Raw genomic sequence first — 24722 nt, 5'->3', positions numbered from 1 at the left:
GCTGACGAGGTACACAGGCGCCATTCCGTAAACAAAGGAAGAAATCATACAGAACCCTTGAGAAAATAACATCAACACTTTGGAATGATGGCGCTTGGGTCCTATCAATTCAGGTTTAAGCAGCGTGGGAGGCAGGAGTGAGGTATTTTCACATAATACATAGTTTGAAAATAATAGTCAATACTATCTGGGAATAATCAGCTTGTATGCAATACCTGGCGGTCAATTCCCCTGCTTGTTAGTCTCTTGGTGTACTTTCAGTTTAATGTGCACGTAGCATTTACTGTTTCTTAAAAAGAATAGTCTCAAACCAAGCTAGGTCATGTGTGCACTATGTACCTGGGGATGGAAGAGTGGCGGCGAGGGCCGGAGGAACTTGTCCTTCAGAGCTCCTACCGGGTCGAGTAGCTTCCTCTTCTCCACCCTGCTGGACCAATATCAAGGCAGAGGGTTACGTACCAAGGTCAAACTTCATCTAGAATGCCCAACCTCATATTCTTCAATGCATCTACAAAAACGCCTTGATGTTGGTTGTGGAAGTGTCTGGTCTAATCCGGGCTGAAATACCTGTATATGGGGTCCATGAAGAATGCTGAGGGCTTGGCATAGTGCAGTGGTGGTGGCTGGTGTGGCTGTGCCTGGGGCTGCTGGTGCTGGGTGATGGTTGATTGGTGCAAAGACTGTGAATGAGGGTGTGGAAAACCAGATGGAGTTTCATCCTTGATTGAGACCCCTTTTCCACCTCCATAGATGTGGTTCTTTCGATTATGGGGCTCAGCTGGCACACCATTATGACTCCCTCGGCTCCGGCTGCCAATGCTGAGGTCCAATGGCTGTTCTTCACTGCTAGATATTGCTAAATGTCCACTACTGCTCCCAGTACTATTGTTGGGGTTTGAGGTGTTTGTTGGTGTTGAAGGAGCTATCTTGGCCTCCTTGGGTTTCGTGGTGAGATCGAACGGTGATTCTGCTGTGGGAGCAGGAGCTGCCGGGGAACTAGAAACCATTTTGTGCAGTTGCTCACGAGGTGACTTGGGCTCTGCTTTAAAAAACATGCTAGGATTGAGAGCACCTCGATCAGCACTAAAAGGGTAGAGGGAGTTGTGGAAGTTGGGCAGGAACTGGAAGGGAAACATGGAATGATAGGGCAGTGGACCCATCTTCTTCTCCTGATGAAGTCCAATCAAACCTGGACCAAAATATTTCTCTGCAATAGAAGCGATGGCTTTTATGGAATCAGTGGTGGCTGCATTGGAATTTGTGGTGGTTGTGGGCGGGAGGGCTTGCTCATCGGGTGGGGGGAAGAAGGAGTGTTGCGATGCAGAAGCAAGAAACGGACGATCAATCGACAGGTTCCCTGAACTAGACATGGCTGATATCAATGCACGGTTTGTGTCTTCTAACTGGTGTGCCTCTTGGCTTGATACAGTGCCAGACGGCTTCCTTCTTTTACCACTTCTCTCACGCTCACTCTCTCCATCACTTTCCAGGTCAGAGCCGTCCCCTGAAGCAGTACCTGTGGTGGTGTCCAAATCTGTCCCACTTGTGGTATTGACATCTTCAAGGTCACTACCGTCAGACATATCTGCCATCTTTGATTTTGGTTTGGCTTCTCCACTAGAAGACAAATCCAGTTTATTCTCCTTCTCTTTGTCTTCGTGCTGACTCAAACTGTTAACACCATTGCCATTTGTGGAACTAACTAGAGACAATGGAGGAGCATCTAGAGGACTCTGAGGCAGCTTCACCTCCTGACTGCTGCTCAGCGGGCTCTTTATCAGTGGACTGGCCGGTAATAAAGGAGGTCGTGGATATAGCGATGGGGGAAAAATACCTGGGAAACCATGTGGGAGGGATGGGAAGCCGTGGGGTCCTGGGGAGAAGGGCAAGCCAGCATGAGGATGAGGTCGGGAAGGAAAGTAGTCAGTGAAGCCTAAACCTGACTGGTTTAAACCAGAAAGGTGGGGATGGTGGGACTTAGCCTTAGCCATGATTGGGCTGGAGCTCATGGGGATGCCAGGGTTGAACATCCCTGCTGGAGAGCCATAATGGTTTTTGCCCTCACAGAAGCGACGGTGCTTGTTGAGGGAGGAGGTAGTGCTGAACAACTGCCCACAGTCTTTACATTTGATCTGGGTGCGGCAGTCAGCATGCATACGCTTGTGGCGACAGAGGTTGGAGAACTGGGTGTAGGATTTGTGGCACACCTCGCCTGGGGGAACAAAAAGATGCAGCCCACCAGGGCCTAGTTAAACCAGTTTTAACACTGTCTCTAACTTTGTATACCAAAGCAACAGTAACATGAACATTTAAATGTAAACGGCTGTTGAAAAAAAGGTTTTAGGAAAGGAAGGAGCTGGTTCGTATGGACAGGATAACTTACACAATCTGAAAAAAAGTGGTCTTGATTTAGTTTGTATATATTTTACTTCCAAATAATTACTGCACACATGTAACAGATAAAATAAATAAAATACATATGTGAGGGCTGTTTTTTCCCCCCTTACTGTAAAACACTCCATTTCCAATTTAAGGTCTGTCATGTTGTTTTAAGTTTGACAAAAAAGAGCTTAGGTAACCAGATCAAATCTATTATTCACATTGTATAATGAAATTTATTGCAGGGCAAATACGACCTTTGTGCCTGCAAACAAGCTGGTGTACATAGAAAAAAAAGAGAGACTGGATAATGAGTGAGGTTAAACGAGGTAGGAAAAAAAAGTCTCAAATAAATAAATTGTTATGAAAAAGGTGATCATTAACTTCCGAAGCCCTTACTTACAGCTAAAGGGTTTGACACTACTGTGGATGTGCTTATGCTGCTTGAGGCCTGACGAGGTGGCAAAGGTCTTGCCACATTCAGGGCATGTGTGAGCGCGGGCCCCCACGTGTTGAGAGCGGATGTGACGCTGAAGGTTACTGGGATCTGTGAACACCTGAAATTTAAAACAAGTGTATAAAAAAAAATGCAAGGTATGCCATGACTAACAATGCTAAAAAAATTACACAAAATTCCCCTTTTTGTATTTTGTAAAAACATAAGCAGACTTTTCATTTCTTTGTCTTCTTAAAGAACTACTAACAGATAAAGCCTGTGTGTCCTGTGCACAACTTACGTGGCGGGTATGCTGTACCTTATCACAGTTTTCACACTCAAAGCGCTTGCCACTGTCATGTGACATCTGGTGACGGATGAGGTTGGACTTCCAGTTGAAGGCTTTGGGGCACTGGTCGCACTTGTACTCCCTCTCTTCTGTGTGAACTATCATGTGTTGTCCCAGACTTGATTGAGAAAACACAAACTCATCAGCAAATCAGTCAATGAATCACATTTGTAGCACAATGAATGGGCTGAACTTCACCTGTACTCATTGGGAAAGATCTTCTCACAGTCTTTACACTCATGGACAGGATCGTCGCTGTCCTCACGTTCCTGTTTGAAGTCGTCTCTTAGTGCGTCAAAGATGGAGCCAGCACTGGAGCATGAATACTTCTGATGCCGCCGCAGCTCAAGTGTTGAGGAGAACAGCTCATCACAGTCTTCACAGCGGTACATCTGCTCGTCTGCACGCAAACACACCCATACACAAGGGTTTGTTTAGCCACAACACAGCTTTCTATATGTATAATACATCAAACATGTACGTAACTAAGAGATATGTATTTAAAAAAAACATTTCTCGTCATAACCTTTTCCGAAGTTTCACTATTGATGTAGGAATTCTTAAGTAAATAGAAATGATTAATAATTAGTTTTTGTAACTTTGTAACTTTTGTAACTTTGTCAAATTGTCAACATTTTAATTACAAGCTAAGACCACCTACAAGCAGCGCTAATTGCTGACATTTAATTGTGCTTTTAATCTGTGCAAAAAATACAACATTTTTCGCTATCAGATTCAACACACTATCAAAATGTGCAATGCAAAATAAGCTTATTTGCATCTTAGTATGCCAACTCATGTTGGCAGAGATGCAGAACCAATTGTCTAAAATGTATAGAAAGATAAAAACTGATAATAACACTCAGCAAAAAGAAGAATCTCATCTTGTTTTGTGTTTCAGTCGCAGCTGTATAGACAGGTTTAACAAATGGTAAAAACAACCCCATAAAATGGAAATCAATTAGCAGTGAAATGTAACCGTCATTAAAACTGTTAATTACTTGTTAAAACAAGTGTTTGCTTTAGAGTGTTGGTGTAATAGCACACAGAGGAAACAATAGGGGCTGGTCTTCCCCTTCCATGTTGATAACCTTTACAATACTTCTCACCAACAAGGTCAAATGCATAAAACTCGGACCAGCTCTTTCAATAGCAAGTTCCTGAGTCCGACGCCAAGTTCAACAGATCAGGGGAAAGCCCAGCGGAGTGTCTGTGTGCAAATGCATAAACAAGTGTACACGTGTGTGTGTGCGCGCGCACGAGTGTGTGTGTGTGTGTAAGTGTGCTTATGTTTCCAAAATGAGCCAAAATGAACAGAGGTAAGCAGGGCCACGGTGGCGCCGACCCCATGGTGATTTCAGCGCCAACCTGCCATACCCTCTTTGGCATGACCCAAGCAGCCAGCGTCTGAGTCGGCCCCCCAGGTGTCCCAACATGCCACACACACCCATCCATCAATTCAAGCTGTACTAAATGAGTTTATCCAAAATGACTTACAGTGCATGGCTCACCTGCTTTCTACTGCATGTGGCCGTTTATCCAGCTGGAACTTCTTGGACACATTAAAAGGGCATTAGTGTAGCAACATCAATGTGTCTAACCTTGGGGAGAAGGATAAATGACCTTCTGGTCAATGGACCATTACACAGAGCTCAAACACTAAACTAACTAGCCACTTTGACACCACTGTGTGGACGTATTTCACAGGGAGCGAGCATTTTACTGTGAGAGGGTTGGGTATGATTGCCTGTGCAGCACAAACAACTCAAAATAATTTTTGTCTGCGACATTTAAGAGTGGAAAATATTTTGGACAAAAAATAAAATAAAATAAAGACATGGTTCATATACAGCAAGGACCTTCAAGTACCCTCTAGGAAAAAGGAACACAAGTAATAAAAGATGAAAGGAAACACCTAAAAGGACACTCAGGTGCGTGCTTGAATGTTAGGATGCACATATGCAAAGGTACTTGCATGTGCATTTCGGTGTGCCTGTGTTTTTTCAGCAAGTCTGGCTTGTGTGGGTTTTGTGGAGGGGGGGTGGGGAGGTTAAAGTGGAGACTAATAGCTCTCTGGGAGACGAAGGGAGTCACAATTATGTGCAGTTTAGCAGCTAATCTGGGAGCATGGGTGAGGTCTCAAGGGACTCCTCAAGTCCTCCACTTCAAATTCCTTCTCCGATAAGCTGGACACAGAGAACAGAGCTGCACTGCCAAACTCCTGCTCAACCCCACTGCCTCACTCCCTTGCTCGCACAAATGCAGGGAGACAGGAAAAACAAATCAGATGCGATCATCACAACGGTGAGATGACTTTGAATCGCTGCTCATCCTTCTATTTCAGTGTTGCTGATTATACTGTAAGCATCTTTAAACACTAAACCATCTGTATGTTACATGTTCTTTTCTGTGTGCCTTCAGCTCTCTCTTACACAACACACAAAGCCAAATACTTTGGCCCTGACACAGACATTTTGGCAGGTGAAATTTTCTCTCTGTCTGCCTCCCTCATGCGCATACTTACAGGCAGATGAATTCAACAAATCATGTATAAGCGTGCTCCATCTTTGACACACTCCTACAACATGTCAATCTGCTTCTTTTCAATAATATAGCTTTCTTTGCTCCTGTATCCCCCCTCCCTCCCCTTCATCTTTGGCACTGAGACCTGTGCATAAACTGTGCATCATACAGGGTAGTGGTGGGGAGCTGGTGAACTGCACAGCATCTCACGAACATCTTGTTCTCCCTCCACAATTTTCTAATCAATGACAAGTAACAGTAATCAGATTTTCTTTTTTTCATCTGTGGTTCCAGAAAGACTGGAAACACAACAAAACAATGTTACCTGACAACAGCACTTCGGCACAATAAGTCCAAGATGTTTAAAGAAAACGCAGCGGAACTACGGACCCTTTTCCGCTTAAGTAAAGTTTGAAAGAAAAGTGAACAGCTGTCCAAGTTAGATTACGAGATAAAATATTGGACATATTCAGTCTGACATAGGCGGGCACGGTTGAAAGGCAGTGAGTACAGTGAATCAGGTTACCCAGTCAGAGAGGAGAAGGGTGGATGAGAGCACCTAGAAATGTGACGCACTTTGAAATGTGAGCCAATTTCAAGAGGACAGTGTAAAAGAAGGTGTAACGAAGCACTTACGGCACAAGATCTAAAGAAAGGGTCATAATAAAATGCACAGAAATGTATTAAAAGAAAGAAATAAAGGGAACGATTTTATTTATATTGTGTATAATCTTTAACTAATTCAACAATGAGACTAAAAAAGCTTCAAGCTCTAGCATATTCAATTAACTCACAGGTAATTTTTCAATCTCAAAATTGCTTCTGATCATACCTGATCTGCTTTGTAGCTTTCTCTTCATTATTTTTAAGCACTAATTAAATTACACACAGAAACAACTTAAACAGGTTAGACAGAGGCATCTCTCCCCCTTTCTTTTCAGTCGGAACACGGGATTCCCAGAGGTTGAAATCGCTACAGAGAAGTCGCTTCGACGCACGGAGAAACGCCAGGCAGGCAGAGTGAGCGAACATAAATATACAATGCCATCTCAATGGAAACTCCTGATTAGACTGTTTTGCTGAACACCAATACAATGGCAGGCTGCTGAGGTGGGGGGACTGGAAAAGAAGTCAATGAACAATCCATCAGAAAGGCCGACTGCCTAAAAAACCGCGGTAACGGAAACCTCATAACTATATATCCAAGTTTGACCGAGGAAGTAGACTGTAAACCGTCTCAAACCAACAGCCTTCTTAAAGTTGCACACCAGGGAGACACTAATTAAACTCTTGACTTGCAATTTTCACCCTATTGTTTATTTATTTTCATTTTTAGGATAGTAATAGTGTTCTGATGCCAGTCCGTTTTATGGCGATTTCCTTACATTTCCAGCACTAAGGTGTTTGTTTGAAGGTTTTCACTCTGATGAAGACCTGAGGTGGTTGAAACGAGTCAACGTTTTAACTAATATTTCCCGACTAAACGCCATTAATCCATCTCCCCCTCTTGCTCCACCTATGGACGTTTTTTTTCTCCCTTTGCTCCCATAATGTGTTCTTAATAATATGCACGGCTACCGAGTAATTTCTGTTTGATCTTAGCTTTCCGTCAACAGAAAATTTCTACTCGCATAGGATGGAATATGACAAGTGCCAATTGACGCCCTAATACAGCATTTCAGGCAAAGAGGCCCATTATATTGCAGCATTGTAAAAGAGCACAATTCAGACCAGACTCTTACGGGTATCCTTTCTATATTGGCAAGCCTATTTTAAATGACAGATCCAAAACGGCCTTCAACCATATGCTTTAATGCGGGATTTAATTCCATCCTGGAAATGTATGGTTCGAATAATTCACATTTCTTGAGTAGGGAAAAAATCTTGGAGGGAGAAGTGGTGTTTTTTCCCCCAGTTATGGAGTGTGTTGACCGCGAAAGCGGCACGGGATGCAGGTTGGAGTTTGTTTAAAACGTGCGCTAATGACGCGCATTAATCTTACCTTGTAGGTTGGGTGCCATGGATCCCTCAGGGAAAATACCGTCCTTCATATACACTAAGAGCTCCTCCCCTGCTTCAATGTCCCGGACAGCTTTATAATAAATCTGAAGAGAGAGAGAGAGAGAAAGGCAAGGGAGACTTTAACTTAGGTCAGGAAAGGATTAATAAGTCTGCCCCCCTATATATTTACTGTCGCAGCTCAGGGCCCGCGTGAAACCCAATATTATTCTAATAATATGGCTGGTAACGGGGGTATTACAAATATATAAAGTAAGATACATTATCCTCCTATTGGAACATAATTGATTCTGATCTGTTCACAACATTAAACAATTCATTTTACTAACATAACCCCCCCCCCCCTTTTATTTCACAACACAATCAGCTGTTTGTTTAATTGCAAATTTACCCGAACTTTGTGAAATAAAACGAACGGAAATACGTAAATGTTGGTTTCTGTTACAGATGGAAACGTGATTTGCACTCTTGTTAAAAAATAAATAAACACCCGAAAGAATTATATAAGAAATCCAGACAAACGCATTTGTTACAAAAAAAATGTCATAGCAAAAATAAACAGCCCCGCTTCTGTCGTGCGTTTTTGTTTTACAGCTGCAGCAAACCGGGAAATGTCGGGTCTTTAACTGCACGCGACAAATCACTTTATTGAGGTCATTTGACAAGTTTGCTCGGACATAATTTACTGCTGGACACTTGGGTTTCATTTTTTCCCAGTTTTCGTTCAATACAACAGAAATCGGATTCAAGTTGAAGTATTTAAAGGTAAGTCAGAGCCGAGGCCTAAACCAACAGTACAGGAAACCAAGCTGAGCTTAAATCTCGATTCACAAAATACAAATAAAGAAATAAATAAATTATAAAGATGATAAATAACATTCAAAGTTCTTTTTTTTTAAATAATCATCTTTAAATGGCACTTCTTTACATGTTGCAGCTCTGTGCATCCCAATTATTATGACACAGCGCAAACAACTTCAGGCGTGATCTGTGAACGCATGGGGGCGCTCTGCACCAGCTGTACACTGTCACCACAACAAGACGGACAGAAGCACTCTTTCACACATACACACACAAACATACAGAGAGGCTGGGAAAGTAACTTTTAAGACTTAGCGCTCGTCAGATGAGAGAGAGGAGACAAAGAGCAAAGGCCTAAAATCAACGAAAACTACACGCATTATTATTATTATTATTATTATTATTATTATTATTATTATTATTATTATTATTATTATTATTAATACAGCGTATTATATTTACCACAAATAGGCTACTGTCTCTCTATGCTTTTTCGACCTGACCTTTCTTTTCTCCGTGAGACGGAACAGTTGAGAAAGTTGCGCGGCGCTGCGGAGAGCCTCCAGCTGCAGTAGCACTTCAGTCCCGGTGGAGTTGGCGACACAACCCATAGTAGGTCTGCCCGAGATGGACCGGGGCGCTAGAGCGCACAAGGCCGGGGAGAAGGGGTCGCGGGTCGGTCGGGAAGAGCTGCAGACGGTCGGTGATCGCTCCGTTTGGTTGGATGAAGCCTGACGCTCCTCTCCTGGGTTACTCTCTAATCTAGTCAGTGAGCGCGTCTTTGATGATGATGATGAGTCTCTCCCTCACTCTTTCTCTCTCTCTCTCTCTCTCTCTCTCTCTCTCTCTCTCTCTCTCTCTCTCTTTCTGACTCTCTCTCTCTCTCATTAGTGATTCCCTGTTGCCCCTTAGTGCTCTCTCGGTTACCCGTCGGCCACTCCTCCTCGTCTTATCTCCAGCCAAAAGGATTGAGGGATCTGCGGCACAGACCCCTCCCCGCATCTCCGATCCCAGCCGCAGCTTTGGCCGCTTGATAAATCTACTATTGATGTAAATAATAGATAAAGCAGTCATTCTGTCGGTCACTCTAACACACAAACACACACAGACACACACACTATAGGCCGAACACATGCTTAAACAAGCAAATAGACACACAGACACACAGCAGGCCTTTTTATTTATTTATTTATTTTCTTAGTTTAAGTTTTGCTTCGTGCTTCACTTTTGTGGTCTGAGCATAATCTCATTGCCTCTTAGATTTTTTTAATCTAAAAGAAAAAAAGAAGAATTGTTGAAGAAAAGAAAATTTGACAGAGTTGAATGGTTTAAGATCGCATTTTAATAAAACATAAAAAAAAATAGAATTTCGATTTTTATGAGGCTTGTGTGACGTCGTAAAGTTATTTTGACGAAAAAAATATATCGATTACGGATATTGCTACTGAATTATTTTTCAAATATTTATTAAATCGTATTTACAGCGGGTAAACAAAACAAATAAAACCCGTTCAGACACGAGTGTGGGCACTGAGGTAAAAAACAATGAACAGCGTCGCAATATCCCTAAAAGTCCTTTTTTTAATTTCTATTTTTTATGCTTAATTTATGTTGCAGCCCTTTTATGTGTAGTTTAATTTATGATATTAATGACACATCTTCCCGGTTTTATGTCAAGATTATTAATTGCAACATTATCAGAAAATATTACACTTTTTTCCTTTCAAAGAATACAAGTCAGTTAATAATTAAGAGGGTTTAATTACATTCTTAATTAATATTTGGATGTCTAATTTGAATATTTCTTTTGCCTTTTCTCTTACTCGGTCTCTCTTTCTCTCTCTCTCTCTCTCTCTGTATGTGTGTGTGTCCTACAGTAAGGTCTGATCACATAGACTTGTCTTGACCTCTTCCCATCTCTGTCCAGTGTTCAGCAGACAGATGCCTCATCGATCAATGCCAGCCATAGGGGTCCACAACAATCCCCTACTGTGGCCTAATACACACACACACACACACACACACACACACACACACACACACACACACACACACACACACACACACACACACACACACACACACACACTTGCACATGCACGCTTGTCTCTACGAATTGATGGATCCGTCCAGGGGTAGAAGGGCAGATCAAACAGCACTGGAAAGGGCTTCACTCCAAAACACAAAAGATGAAAAGTTGACAAGAAGGTGGACAAGGTTCATCTTTTCCTTAAACCCCCCATCAGCTACCCACCCATCTCACATGCCACTCATAGCTCTCTCAGCTGTTTCCACCTCTCAGTGCAACTTGGCCTTCGAAAAAGTGAATGGGCACACTTGCAAACCCATTTTGACCAATTGTTTGGGGTTATAAATGAATGAGAACAATCTCACTTAGGTGCACGTACACACAGAGGCACACATTTTGGATGGATTTTAACTGAGAAGAATGTAATTGATACAGTTGTCTGTAGATGCTTACACAGAGAGCCACATTCAATCCGAATGAAAAAATAAGAAAAAATAAGAAATCCACAATACTTTGAATGAAACTCGTGGAATCACCTGACAGAATGGAGACAAATCTATAAAAACAATGCCAAATTAATGCACGGCCACAAATGTCTGAATTATGATCAGTCATGCACACATTTGTTCATCTTGCATCATTAATGACAAACAACCCCATAACTTCTCCTCTTGCTCTTTAAAAGGTTACTGCCTGCATTTGAATTTGCCTAGTGTGCACATATTTCCATAAACTCATGTATTGTGCATGCAGTTATAAAAAAAGACAGAAAGAAAAAAGAAAAATCAGTGAATGGTCTCTTAAATTATACATTTTAGCACTGAGTGGCTGCACATAAGTGTGTGTGTGAGTGTGTGTGTTTGTGTTGTGTTTGTAAATAAATGATAGGGTCATACCTGCGAGCCACTACACCAAACAACTGGGCAAGCAAACAAAAGCAAAAGCCGTTCGCTAAGTACAAACAACTGCAAAACACATCAAAAAGCAATCGTGCACGTGGCCTTTTCGTGGTCCGATAATTCTCCACAATTTTCTCTGGTGCCCTGATTCTTTCTTTGACATTGTGTGGCAGTGGCAGGGGGCACTGATGTGAAAATCTTAAAAGGATTAGGTGGGCTGGTGTTGCCAGCCAATTGGTGCTTGTCAATCTCGGAGGCCCCCGTGCGTTCAGTCTCTTACGCCTGGTACCAAGCCCCCTTTCTCTCTATCGGTCAGACTTAATGTCTGAAGCTTAAATGGACACACCAGCCTGTCCCCTTGGTGTGACAGGGTGACAGGTGGCAGATCAAGACACCAGGATAGAGAAAGGAGACAGAGTCGGCAAGAAACAGGCGGCTGGAGACGGAGTCAGGAAGGGCTGCGTAGGCAGGGATTAGAAAACAAATGAGAGCGGAGTGACGAGAATGTGGAAACACGCAGACGAATCATACGGGCGGATCTGGCTACTGTCATGCTGCTTAGCTTCTGGTGTCATCTCACTTAAGATTCCCATCCTCGGTTCTTCTTTGGAAGCAGATTGAATTGACAGTGAAATGCGTATTAAATAACAGCACCAGTATTTAATTTGCAGAAACTGGGACAAGAGTCAGCAGAGCAAAATGTAGCAAAAAGAAAAAGAAAAACTGTCTCTGTGTTATAAACAAAAATGGAGAATTATGCTAATACGTTGCAGCAGTGTAAGTTGTGGTACACACATTGCATGGGGTTAGGGTTAGGGCCTAGTTAAGCAGTTGGGGTTTTATAGGCAATGGCTGGGCATCTTTCCAAAAGGATCCGATACAGCTCGCTTAGGTTTGAGAGAGAAAGAGAAAGCGAGAAGGGGGTGGTGGGTGGGGGTGTTTGGGTGATAAGAAGCAAAAAGAGAAACTGCTGCCGCCACAGAAGAAGACTGCGCTTTGGATAACGGTTATTATGGGACTCAGGAGTGTCAGACTATTCCTCAGCCTCTTTACATGGGTCAGTTCTTAACAGCACTGGCAACCATCCCAGCCACAGACACACAATGGAGCCATTCCTTGGTCATTACTAGCACACACGTTTCTCCAGCGCACACACACAAAAACACTCATTCACACACATCAAGCCAGCATTTACTCTTAGTAGACGGGAAGGAATAACTGCCGCCCCCCACTCATCTCGGCCTATTTCTGACAGTGTGGTGCGACTTCCTTCGTATCTGGACTACGGATTCAACTTGGACAATGTTGTCATGGCACTCACCTGGTCTCCTGTGAGATGACAGGCGGCGAGGTTCTGCTCCTCAAATGACGGGGCAGAGCGGACGTATTTGAGCCAGCTGTTGCCGGCGGCATCTGGTCCCGTGTCCAGTGCAAACTTCACGTTGCCCATGTCATCCACCACCTGTTGAAAAGCAACAGGTTAGATATTAAAAAATAAAAAACAGACTTTTTCAACGACTATTCAATTGACTTGATTTAATCAAGTGATTTTTAGTGTAGTTATGCAGTTGGTGTGTTTACATGGATTAAATATTTGTGTGTGGGCCAAGGGTTTGATGTCATTTAACTTTAAGGTACACAGAGCTAACATGTCAGTGGGTGTTAGGGCCATCTAACCTTGTCAATCCCAACAACAAGAAGAGGAAAGAGGGAAAAGAGGAGGGAGTACACAAACGGCGGTGTCTTTTACTTGTCTAAAGACTTTCCCTGGCACATATTGATCACCCTTTGTAACCCCTGCAGACCCTTGAGACTCCAAGAGTGGGTTTCATGTTACCTGCTTTCACAGAGAATGAAGGAGGATGGAGGTAGTGGTGGAGCAGGAAGAGGAGGAGCAGAAGAACAGAAGAGGGGCTCATTGTGAAGTGAAGAGTGAGGGGGAAAACCAGGAGCGACTAACCATGCTTTATAGCTTTATAGCTTTATAGCAATGAGAAATAAAGGCTCCCAATCTAAACTGATTCCTGAAGTAAAATGCAAAATAATGACAATTTTGGAAAGACAGCAATTTTGCAATAAAACTCTCATTTCTTTTTATATTAGACAGAAATTTGTGCATATATGAAACAGAACCAGAAATTGCAGGAATCTTTGGTGGTGGAAATTTGTGTTTGCTTGGTGAAGTTGGTCGGTTCTGGGAAATCTGGAGCTGGCAGAAACTACCGGGCTCTTCTCCACATAGCTGATGTGATACTGAGCCTGTGTGAATCCTCCAGGAAGACCTGGCCTGAGACTGAGCAACTCCTCTAATTACAACCACCAATCAACCTGGCTTGAGTTCAGCCCTGACTTCTAGTATGACACGGTGCACTTTTAATCACAGTCAAATGCCTGCTGAAGGAAATCGAGGTGTGATGGAGAAGAACCAACAAACCCTCTGACATTTTTAGATGTGCAAGGTTCGCGAACTTCTCTAACTGCCTGCTTTTCTAAAGCCATGCTCATGTTTTTTCCCCTCCAGCTCGTAAAGTGTGAAGGCCTATGTTCTTGTTGTTGAATGCACGCGGAAGGTGTATTTTTGTGGGCGGGGGTGCAGGTGCCAAGTCTGGTGAGTAAATATGTAAAGGGTCTGGATGGAGGTGTGGAAGAAACGCCATGTGATGTGCGTGCTTGTACAAATACGGCAACTGTTTTAGGCGAATGCACGTATGCACGGCTAAGGCAACAGCTTCATGTAACAGCATTGCCGTGCTACTTTCAAGCCAAGGTGTGAGTTTACCGAAGTAACTACAGTAACTGCGCCTTCTTTAGAACAATGATGCCTGTTAGCGCCTTGGCTGAAAATACATATTAAAACCTAAAGGTGTTTGAAAACGCCGTTCAGCGAGGCTAGAACGAAAGCTGCAGCTGCTGGTTGTGTGTTGTGTGTTTGTAAGAGTGTGGAAAGAGACAGTTTACTGCAAATCGGTTGCTTCTATGCATTCTCAGATATTCAAAAGCCCTATACATAATCATGTCAACTGAACAAGCCAATGAAAAAATCTTCTCTATTCCTCATGCTCCTCAGATCTACAGCTACTGTCTCCTCACTGTGCACTTTAAAGTCCAAGCACTTGGCCTGACAAAGGCAAGGCCTTCATTTTGTGTGTGAAAGCAGTCAGTGACATGCTCACACACACACACACACACACACACACACACACACACACACACACACACACGCACGCACACGCACGCACACGCACACACACACACACACACACACACACACACACACACACACACACACACACACACACACACACACCTAGTCTTCCACCCAATATATTTTCTGCTGCTGGTGGAATCAAAGTGCACTTGTCATGAGATTACAAGGTAGCTGCAACAGGTATCTTAGGTGTTTTATGAACACATGGAGAAAAGCTGTGATCCAGGTGTAGAGTGTGTGCGGTTATTAGTTTATTTTTGGGCACATGTGAACACTGCAATGTCTACATGTTGGGCATAGTTGTATTCATACCCTCTCATTTTGTCGTTCCCCCCCCACACACACACTCTACTACATCACTCTCTCTCTCACACACACACACACAGATCTGATCGTGGATTTAATGAGCAGCAGACCTGTGTGTGTTCCTGTATGTGTGTAGTCTGGGAGGCCTGCTAACACCCTGTCTCGGGGTGGAGGCCTGATTTATAAGGCTTCAAATGAGGGGCAACAGAGAAGGAGAGCCAGAACAAGCTTGCGGCTGATTGTTTGTTTATTTACCTTTACCTTTTTTCACCCATTCAACCTCCTCCATCCACATGTAACATGGAGGAGGAGGAGGAGGAGGACCATCAACTCCACGTGTGAACAAATTTCAACCAAACAAAGCGAGCGAAAAAAAAACTCGGCTACTCAAAGATTTCCCCAAAGCTTCTCTCAGTGATTAGAATGCAGACACTGTAGGTGTAATGATATCAGAAAAAGTCTTTATATTACCAAACCCATCTCCGCTGAATGTATGGTAGCTGTGCCTTAATCTTATCACTCAGTTTTCAGTTCTTCTCATTTGTTCAAAAGGAGAATGAGCTGGTAAATTATTTTGATCTCAACCTCTTAAAGATTCTCTTGAATATCCTTCGATCTTTTACCAAAGATCATACACAATTAACCGGTTTATTGTAAAACCATCTATTTATTGCTTTGGTATTTGTAGATTTTGTAATTATATTTAATCACTGAGATTGTGGAAGTTGTATTCATACAATAATGTATTTTTAAAAGACAAAGATCCATCTTACCTAGTATGTTTGTTCACACATTCATTTACTTCTACATCACTGATATACTGCACTACTCTCACTGAAAACATTTTAAGAAAAGCAATTTCAGAACTTGACCTATACTATGAACAGTATTACAAAATGACTCACTTGACAGCATGCACACACAGACACACACCAACACATTCATGTGCACAGAGACACAATGAGACTTCACTGAAAGAGAAGCAGCTCTAAGTGGACAGGATGCAGAGCAAACTCCACAGGAAGCTCTGATAAGAGCACGACACTTATACCTCTCCTCACAACACAAAGGGGAACCTTTGACAGCTAGGAACCTTTAATGGCTGTCTCGGCATGCCCTCTCCTCCGCCAGTTATATCTGACGGATGTGTGTGCTGCACTGGGCTGAATTAGTGGCGGAAAGTTGCTTGTACGGGTAGACGTTGGTGACAAGGTATATATTATTTTCTGTTTGACGAAGGACAGAAAATGGAAATGGCAGCTCGGAGTGCAGTGGTGATTGTGATTTTGATGTGAGCTTGAGATAGAAGCATGTGAGACATAACTCCTGGGTTATTGTGTGTCTCTGAGGGAATATTTTTACAAAGTGTGATCTTAGTGCTCCGTTGCACACTGATGTGGTGTTCAACGTGTGAACACACCCTTGTTTGCATGCATTTGTATACACGTGTGGTAGAGGACCAAAGAAAATAGAGAAACGTTTGTTTTTGTTTCAAGGTTTTTGGAGGATAGGAGATGAGCGAGCCATACTGATTTGCCATTTTTCAGACCAACAAAACTAACACATTGGTTCCGGTATTAAAGAAGGAACCAGGCAGTTAAGCAGGATCTTTTTCAAAAAAAAGTTAGCTGAAAGATTTCTTTGAATCGAAAGTTACAGCTGTACATGTATTTTTAAATATATAAACAAGGCCATGGTGGATGTAGATAATAGAAGTGGTATAAAGAGAAAGAATTACATATGAACACACACATTAATACACTCTGTTTCACCCTGAGAAAAAGGACAGTCATAGAAACTGAGCAGTGACAGATTGAGTGGCTGTGAAGTGGGCTGCGGAGCTGGTTGTTAGAGGTGTTACAAATTAAGGTGCAGGAAGACTAACAAGAAATAAAGAAGTGTGTGTGTTGGGTGTGTATCCTTTCTGGGTCTGTTTCCAGTTGGGAGGCCTCTTAACATGCACACAAACACACACACACGCACAGACTGGCAGGCTAATAAAGTGGTTGATAGAGTACAGATCATGACAGCTTCCAGTGTGTTTGTGCTCATTCTTATGTGGGTGTGTGTGACTGTGTGTGTGTGTGTGTGTGTGATGGATGGGGGCCTACGGAGAAGAACCTACCATGCTACATCACTCAGTGATCTAAAAGAGTGTGTCTGTCCATATTTGTGTGCATGTTTATGTGTGCGGACGTAAGAAGTGGAGAGACACAGGAGGAGGTCCTGCCAGTGAGCACCGTCTTACGCTGAAGAAAGAAGACTGGAAGGAATAAAAGAAATTTTTCATATTTTATTAAACTTCAGTGGACTTAAGCTGGGTAAGGATGATCTGTGAGGGAAGTGGAAAAACAAAACAGAAGAGAAGGAGGAAATGAAGAGGTGTGATGAAAAAAAAATATAGCTGTGATTGCATTTCAAGTTACTATTTATAATATCTGTAAAATTGGAACGCTAAATTTGTTGATGTGTTAGCGTGGGAGTTGAAATATTTATTAGTACCCAAATAAACGTTGTAAACAAAATAAATCAATGTTCCTCGTCATAAAAAATTATTTTAAAAAAACAACTATTACTTCTTTATTTGTGTCACCTTTGTCACATTTATACACTTGTCTGTTCTTTTTAACAACAATGTTTACAAATTTCTTATTTTTTTATAATATAAAACATAGAAAACAATCAGGAACACTGTCATCATTTCTCACACAAACTCTTACTGACTGCATTTTGATCCAATAAAAAAATAACAGTAATTATATGAAATCAAATGCTTAAAAATGATAAATTGATAAATTAGAAATAACAAGAAATTAAAAAAAAAACTAAGTCAGTTAGCTCAAAATGATATTTTCACCAAGCACTGTAACCAACCAGAGAAATGCGCTCTTTTCAGCACGCCTCTGAAATAACATGATCAATGAAGTTGACAGTATTTGTCAAGCATGACTCATTCCTCTTAACCAGAAAAAAATAGTCAGGCCAGAGATTATGTCCAAACAGCACAAATTGATTTCAGCCTTCCACATCTCTACACCACACATTTTCCTTTTTCTCCTAATCTGTCAGAACCACAGCGCCTCATCTTTCCTGTCTTTTCATGCACACGCTGTTCTTAAACAAACAAACAAACACCAATTCACTTGTGCTGAGAAAAAAAAATGTAACAAATAAACAGACGGGCCACGAATGAGCTGGTATAGCTACTAACTGCAGTGACATTCGAACATTATTTAAATGTTTTCTTCAAAACCCATAAATGCATTAAAACACATGTTCAATAACTTAGCAATAAAACTTTGAAATCGGTGAGTCCAAACAAAGAGAGTCAGTGGCAGAGTATTTCATCAGAAGGAGCCCTGCTGTGAGTATAGATTGGACCTTTAAATATAGAGTGAATGTCTAAGTGTGTGTGTGTGTGTGTGAGTGTCTGTAAGGCTTATTACTGATGCTGGTAATCGTACACCTGTGTAGCCATGTCTGGCAGCCTAATGACAGCTAAAAAGGAAACAGGCTGTAAATCCACACACACATACACACTCAGGCTTGCACGGAGTACACACATTTTATTGAGGTAAGAGGCCACGCTGAATATCACATCTTTAGAGTTTGTCTCTGTCAAAGGCACAGGTGAATGCCACTGAAAAAAGTGCGTTTCTGTATTTTGTGCGAGCTTTAGCTGTATCACTAGTAAAATGCATGCATGTGAGGTGTGGCAGTGTGTGCCAGTATGTGTGTGTGTGTGAAGGTGAGTGAAGGCTTGTTAAATGTGACCCATTTTATCTGGCCAGGGCGGCCATCGACATAATTAAAAACTAGGCGGGCAGGCCAGAGAGGGCCTGGGGCCTTGTAAAAGCCATCTGGCTTGTAGTGTGAGTGAGAGTGCGAGCGTGTGTGTCTGCTTGCATTTTGAGTGTCAGAATGTGGACCTGCTCACTAATGAACCGACTTGCTCCTATTAAATCAGCGTCTCTACAATCACCGTCACACAGCTATCATTTGTGGTAAGTCTGCATGTGCGACATTTAAAACATGCCATTAAAAAAAAAAGTCCCAGTGTCCCCAACACTGGTCTGATCACGGTGACGTCAAATCTTTTTCAGTTTCTTGTTTGGCTCTTTACAATAGCTCAATATATATGTAAATATTACCTAATGTAATCTAATGACTAATATATATATTTATATATATATATATATATATATATATATATATATATATATATATATATATATATATATATATATATATATATATATATATATAAATAAATAGAGAGAGAGAGAGAGAGAGAGGGATAGATAGATAGATAGATAGAGATAGAGATATACACAGAGCAGATAAATATGGATTAGTACATTATCAGGAGGTTCAAGAATCAGTTGTATCAGTTATACTGTACTGTACCATACTAATCTATACTATATAGAACTAAGTTTAAACCAGAGTGGTTCTGCTTATGGCCTTCATCAGGGTCATAGTGACCACAAACCAAAACATGTTGGTCTAGCAATAAAGTTGTTTTATATTCTGCAACTGTTGCTGGAGTTTTGATGTCTTTAGGCGTTTTCCTCCGTGCACCTTGGAAGCAGCTGAAGTTGTGCCAAAAAAACTTCACTCTGCGTCTACTACAGAGGCACATTTTATCATACTGTAAAGTTACAGCAGTTATGACATTGTTTATTTTTGCATTATTGGACTGTCAATCGCAAACAAGTACTTATCATGAAATGCATAACCAATAAATTTAGTTTTACACTTTGATGGGCAACATATCTAACTGGAAGAGAATAGGAGCTTTTTAAGAGTTAAGCCAGTGATAATGCGTCTGCAACTTTAGTGCATTTTTTTTTGTTTTGCATCATGCCACTGTCTCCCTCTGCTCACCCCTGCAGCTTATTTGAATGAGCAGGTTGCCATGTGCAGAGTTGCCATGTTAGAGTAACTTAAAACAGGAAGTGTGCATGTTTTTAAGAGAAGAGGGGCAGTGAGTTTTCGGGCTGGACCTTGTTAATGAAATGGCTTTGTGTTATTTACAGCCCCTTGTTAAAGGCTGAATGAGTGTGTGTGCTTGTGTGTAAATGTGCATGCATGTATACATATATATGTGTATATATATATATATATATATATATATATATATATGTATATATATATATATATATATATATATATATATATATATATATATATATATATAAAAATAAATATATATATATATATATATATATATATATATATATATATATATATATATATATATATACATATATATATATATATATATATATATATATATATATATATATATATATATATATATATACCTGCATATGTATGCAGGTGTATGTGACTTTTTGCCCGTGTACACGTGTGTTTTATGTCATATGATATGTCCAGCGTATATGTATATGCGCTCGTGTGGGTGCACAGAAGTTCCCATCACACTATGCCTGTTTTACTGTTGCACAGCCTTTTATAGGCAGGTCTTTATGATATGTATTTAGGGCAATTAGTGAGGAGATATATTGGCTCATTATAGAGAAACAGGTGCACCACAAATGGGGAAATATATGAACGGTGCATCAGGGTCACACACTTTGTCGGCGGTGTTTGAAGGATAACAACTAGACTTATGTGTGTGACAAACAGGAGCGCACACACTGAATCAGTTAGAGCCAGACTGAGGAAATGCTTTCTTATAGTGGCCTCTGTCAAAGAAATCATACATTTAATAAAGAATGTTTATAGTGTTTAAAAGTCAGCTACAACAATTGTTAACAGGCTTAAGAAAAACACAAAGTCTGTCCAAATATTTAATAAGAGGAAGGAAGAAAGAGCAAAGTATGTGTTTAGTGGCTGGAAAGAACACACACTGAGCAAAGTGGTTGTTTATTGACTACAATGTCTAATGTTGCCTTTGTCTCAGATTTTATATACAGAATTAGAATAACAGATGTTTTAAAGTGTCATTCATTTGTATTTGTCTTTTAAGTGTTATGCTCTGGATGCTTGTACCTCAAAAATATAGAAAATACATAATATCCTTATAAATCTTTGCCTCTGTCACCAGAACAAGGACATTTGTGAATTTTGCCACAAATTAATTAATTAATTGAACTTAATTAACATCTTTGAAGTATAAGAAATCAGGACATATTACCACCACAAAAACAACAACCAAAAAAGTAGCATAACGTAAAGCTTTAAACATGTTTTTGTGCTTTGTAATCTTAAAAAACTAAAATAAAAACAACCAAAATATTGGTCAAATATTAATGAGAACAGTGATCTCCATATTTAAGCAAATAATATGTATAAGCATTGTTGATCATATTCTTCTTAACGATGGTGATTTTTTTTAAAGTTTCCTTAACAAAAAAAGAAAGTAACTAAATCAGTCAAATCTTATACATCCATGCCAAGAATAATAAGAAATAATAATGAGGAGAGGAAACTGGCATTCAACACTGGCACAACTTGACCTCCATGCTATTGACTGACATCGGAAGCGAAACACAAAATGGGACAATTCCTGGAACTGTGCGCACACAAATAGGGAAGTGCTGTTTAGGACACATTTGCAGAACTTGTAACACTCAATTATTTATTAACACCTAAATAAAGGAGTCCTTCCAAGGTAAGCTCTGGATGAGATTTTCAGCAGATGGTAGTAATAAGAGGTTTTGATAACGGGCAGCAAAAGGAAACTTCCTCGCTATTTGTTTATATAACACTGTGGAGAATGATGAAGGGGAAATGGAAGCAGAGACCAAAGCCACACAGATACAGATACACACTGATAAATCTATTCATTCGTAATCGTGCTCCTAGTGATCCAAACCAGACAATTTCAAGAAGAACCGACAGATTTCTTCCCCTCCTCCCTCCAATTTTTTATTCAGTTGCTGTTCAGTTTCAAATCAGCATTTGTCCTATCTGCTACCTCATTCCTTGAATCTCAGCAAAGCAGATTGACACAAAACAGAAGACATCACATGTCTCCAACCATCTTCTTTAAATTTCACTTTTGGGAGAAAGCCATTTTAATGCAGCATTGTAGAAAGTTGCTGTGTCCTTGTCTGTAGTGACATCATGTGTTGGCAGACAGCTGAGAAAAGATGAAACACGAACACTAAGATACAATAAACGGTGCTCAAGGTAAAGAGAGCAAGAGATTGACAGACAGCGACACATTGTGCTGTCTCCTTCTCACTGTTGTCAACACCTATAGTCCACCTGGGTTTCTGCAGGAAGCTTGAATTTGAGAGGCCAAATCAGCAAAAATGCATTGTGCAAGATATTAGTGCCCCCTCCCTTCCACAGAAAAGAATAAAAAAAAAAAAAGCATTTCAGAGCAGCTGGCCAGGACAGCATGTGGCAGAACCCCTGTGTGGCTGCAGGCCTGGGCCTTATTGGAACCATCTGAGCTTAACTTTGGGTTTTCTATAACAACCAGACTCCAATTCCTTCTCTCACCATTAGTGTACGGCCAGGATTTACTCCTCGGTCTGATGACCCGAGATTAAAAGATTTGCTTGAAAATCAAATATTTACAATTAAATGACTCAATAAAAACAAAAGCCTCATCACTTCAACACAATACTCCATTTTGCTAGAACGACTTTTAGCCAACGTCTTTTTCAAATTAAAGAAAAAAAGAAAGAAAGGGCAGATGTGTCAGCTTAACGAAAATGTATTTTTCTGTGTCCAAATCCAAATGTGTCAACTTTTGCTGTTTTAAAGCAACCAAACTTTAGTTTTCTGCTCACTGCATTTTATATGATATTAAAAATGTATTTTTGAGCCAACAACTTTTGGTACCTAAAGCTTTTTCACATTACTCCATATAAATAAAAATGCAAAGCCTTGTTTTATCATTTTAAAAAAATGTGCTTCTATGACAGGAAAACGTGAAAAGAGTGGATACAACTTTATTATTACTATCAAATTATAGTTTAAAAAAAAGCAGCTCTGACTTATAAACTCACTGGCTTCAGGCTGTGAATTTTTATATTGCAAAGTACTTCAAATTGCATTCAGGCACAAAATAAAAACAAAAGCAAAGAAGAATAAAATTAACTGAGGTTAACTTGCCAAAAAAATACAGATTTTACATTTGCTAGAACAAGCCAGTGATAGGCAGCTTTATTCTCTTTCCTCTGCCAATATATTTAAAATCCGCTCTTTTCCTACTTGTTGTAAAAAAAAGAGAAAGAAAAGTGAAAAAACCCCACTGCACTTATGCTCTCTCGACTTCCGTGTCTGGCAGTTGTGAGGCACAGAATGCCCACTAGGATTAGCTGTAGGCATAGAGGCATAAATGATGCTATGAGACGTGTTGCTCTCCTCATAGAGGATTAGATGAATATCTGGCTATTCTCATCTCTGCCACGGACTGATTTAATGTGTGTGTTCTCGTCAGCGCTCTCTGTGTGGCTGCTTGAGTGTGTGTCTCAGTCCAACACTAGCTTCTACGTCACGTTACACACATGTAGAGCCCAGTGCTCCCCTCTTTTTCCCCGAAACCGGGGGCTGAGACTAGCCAGGACATGAAGGCCAATAAAGCTTTCTCTCTCTGAGTGTTGGACCTGCTGGCAAGAAACAGAGGAAAAGACCCATTTCACTGTTGTGTAAACCATTGTTTCATTTCCACACGTCTCTCTCCCTCTTTCTGCTCTGATATTTCACAGGATTTTTTGGCTCCCGTTCAAGTGCGAACACAATACGGCTATTGAGATCACGGTTAGCACCTCTCGGCCTGCATTGAATTCTGTGCTAGCTTTAGCACCTGCAGCCACCACCTCATGCTCAAAGCACTATAACAACTTCTTTCTTTTCTTTGCAAACCCTTAATTTGGATTTTGACCCAAGATGCAGCACCAGCAGACTCAGTGCCTGATATCTCATCTCACTATCTTAACCTTCGCCCTAACTCTTTTTCTGGCGGGGCCCCCAGTGTGCAGGTAATGGATCCTGCTCGAGCATCTCCACCCAGAGGCCCATATATCTAACTTTTAATTAAGAACGCTCATCCCTTAACCCAAGAGAAAAGGAAACGGTCAAATCAGCTGCGGGCAGCGGTCTGTGGTGCAGAAGGGTCCTGCAGTCATCTGGTTCGTGTTAGACACAATATTAACAGTGTGTCAGTTATCTGCCTTTTAATGTATGATGGGATATATGGAGGAAGAGATGGATGGATATGGGCCCCCCTCAGAGAACCTAATGCCTAAACAGGCACATTAGGGTGATTGAGGCACATGGAGTAAATGGGGCCCAGAATGGGAGACTTTGAAGTTATTTATAACTGAGGGGATGTTTCCAGGAAACACAAATAAAAATAAAATTGTCCGTCACAAAAAGATTTTGTTAAACAAAAGCAATTTGAAGATGTTGACCTTTAACACTAGATAACAGTTTTCTACTTCCTAAGAACAGATGTATCAAAAGATTAAACAACAATGAACATGGACTACCCATCGGAGAAATGAAAAGCTATCGCAAACCACACGTGACAAAAAATTCTAAACAAGCAGGCTGTTTTGGAGATAGAAAAAAAGGACGGTAGGAAGAAATGAGGAGATAAATGAGAAGGAAGAGCGGCTGCTGACATGAGCCCTCTCCTCTCTGTCAGATAAGAGATAACAGGGCAGCCAGTGTTTAGACACACCATTAGTAGTGTCATTAATCACACACACACACACACACACACATATATTCACACACAGAGGGAGTGTGGAGATGGAGGAGGAGGACAGGAGGAGGACACAGAG

The 24722-nt window shown here is 41.0% G+C and overlaps 1 protein-coding gene across 1 annotated transcript in view; it reads right to left on the bottom strand.

Annotated features, from left to right (window-relative positions):
• prdm16 (PR domain containing 16) overlaps positions 1-24722 on the bottom strand; it is a 177089-nt gene that overhangs the window by 10330 nt on the left and 142037 nt on the right. Inside the window, 7 exon segments of the mRNA XM_085393453.1 lie at positions 340-427; positions 568-2212; positions 2783-2936; positions 3117-3282; positions 3363-3564; positions 7690-7792; positions 12757-12897. Coding sequence (XP_085249579.1) covers positions 340-427; positions 568-2212; positions 2783-2936; positions 3117-3282; positions 3363-3564; positions 7690-7792; positions 12757-12897 — 2499 coding nt within the window.

Source organism: Rhamphochromis longiceps, linkage group LG20 (assembly GCF_057381845.1).
Source record: "Rhamphochromis longiceps isolate RC_006_pf linkage group LG20, R_longiceps_female_GT1.1, whole genome shotgun sequence".
In the NCBI taxonomy this organism is placed as follows: Eukaryota; Metazoa; Chordata; class Actinopteri; order Cichliformes; family Cichlidae; genus Rhamphochromis; species Rhamphochromis longiceps.
This window is presented reverse-complemented; position numbering and strand designations above follow the sequence as displayed.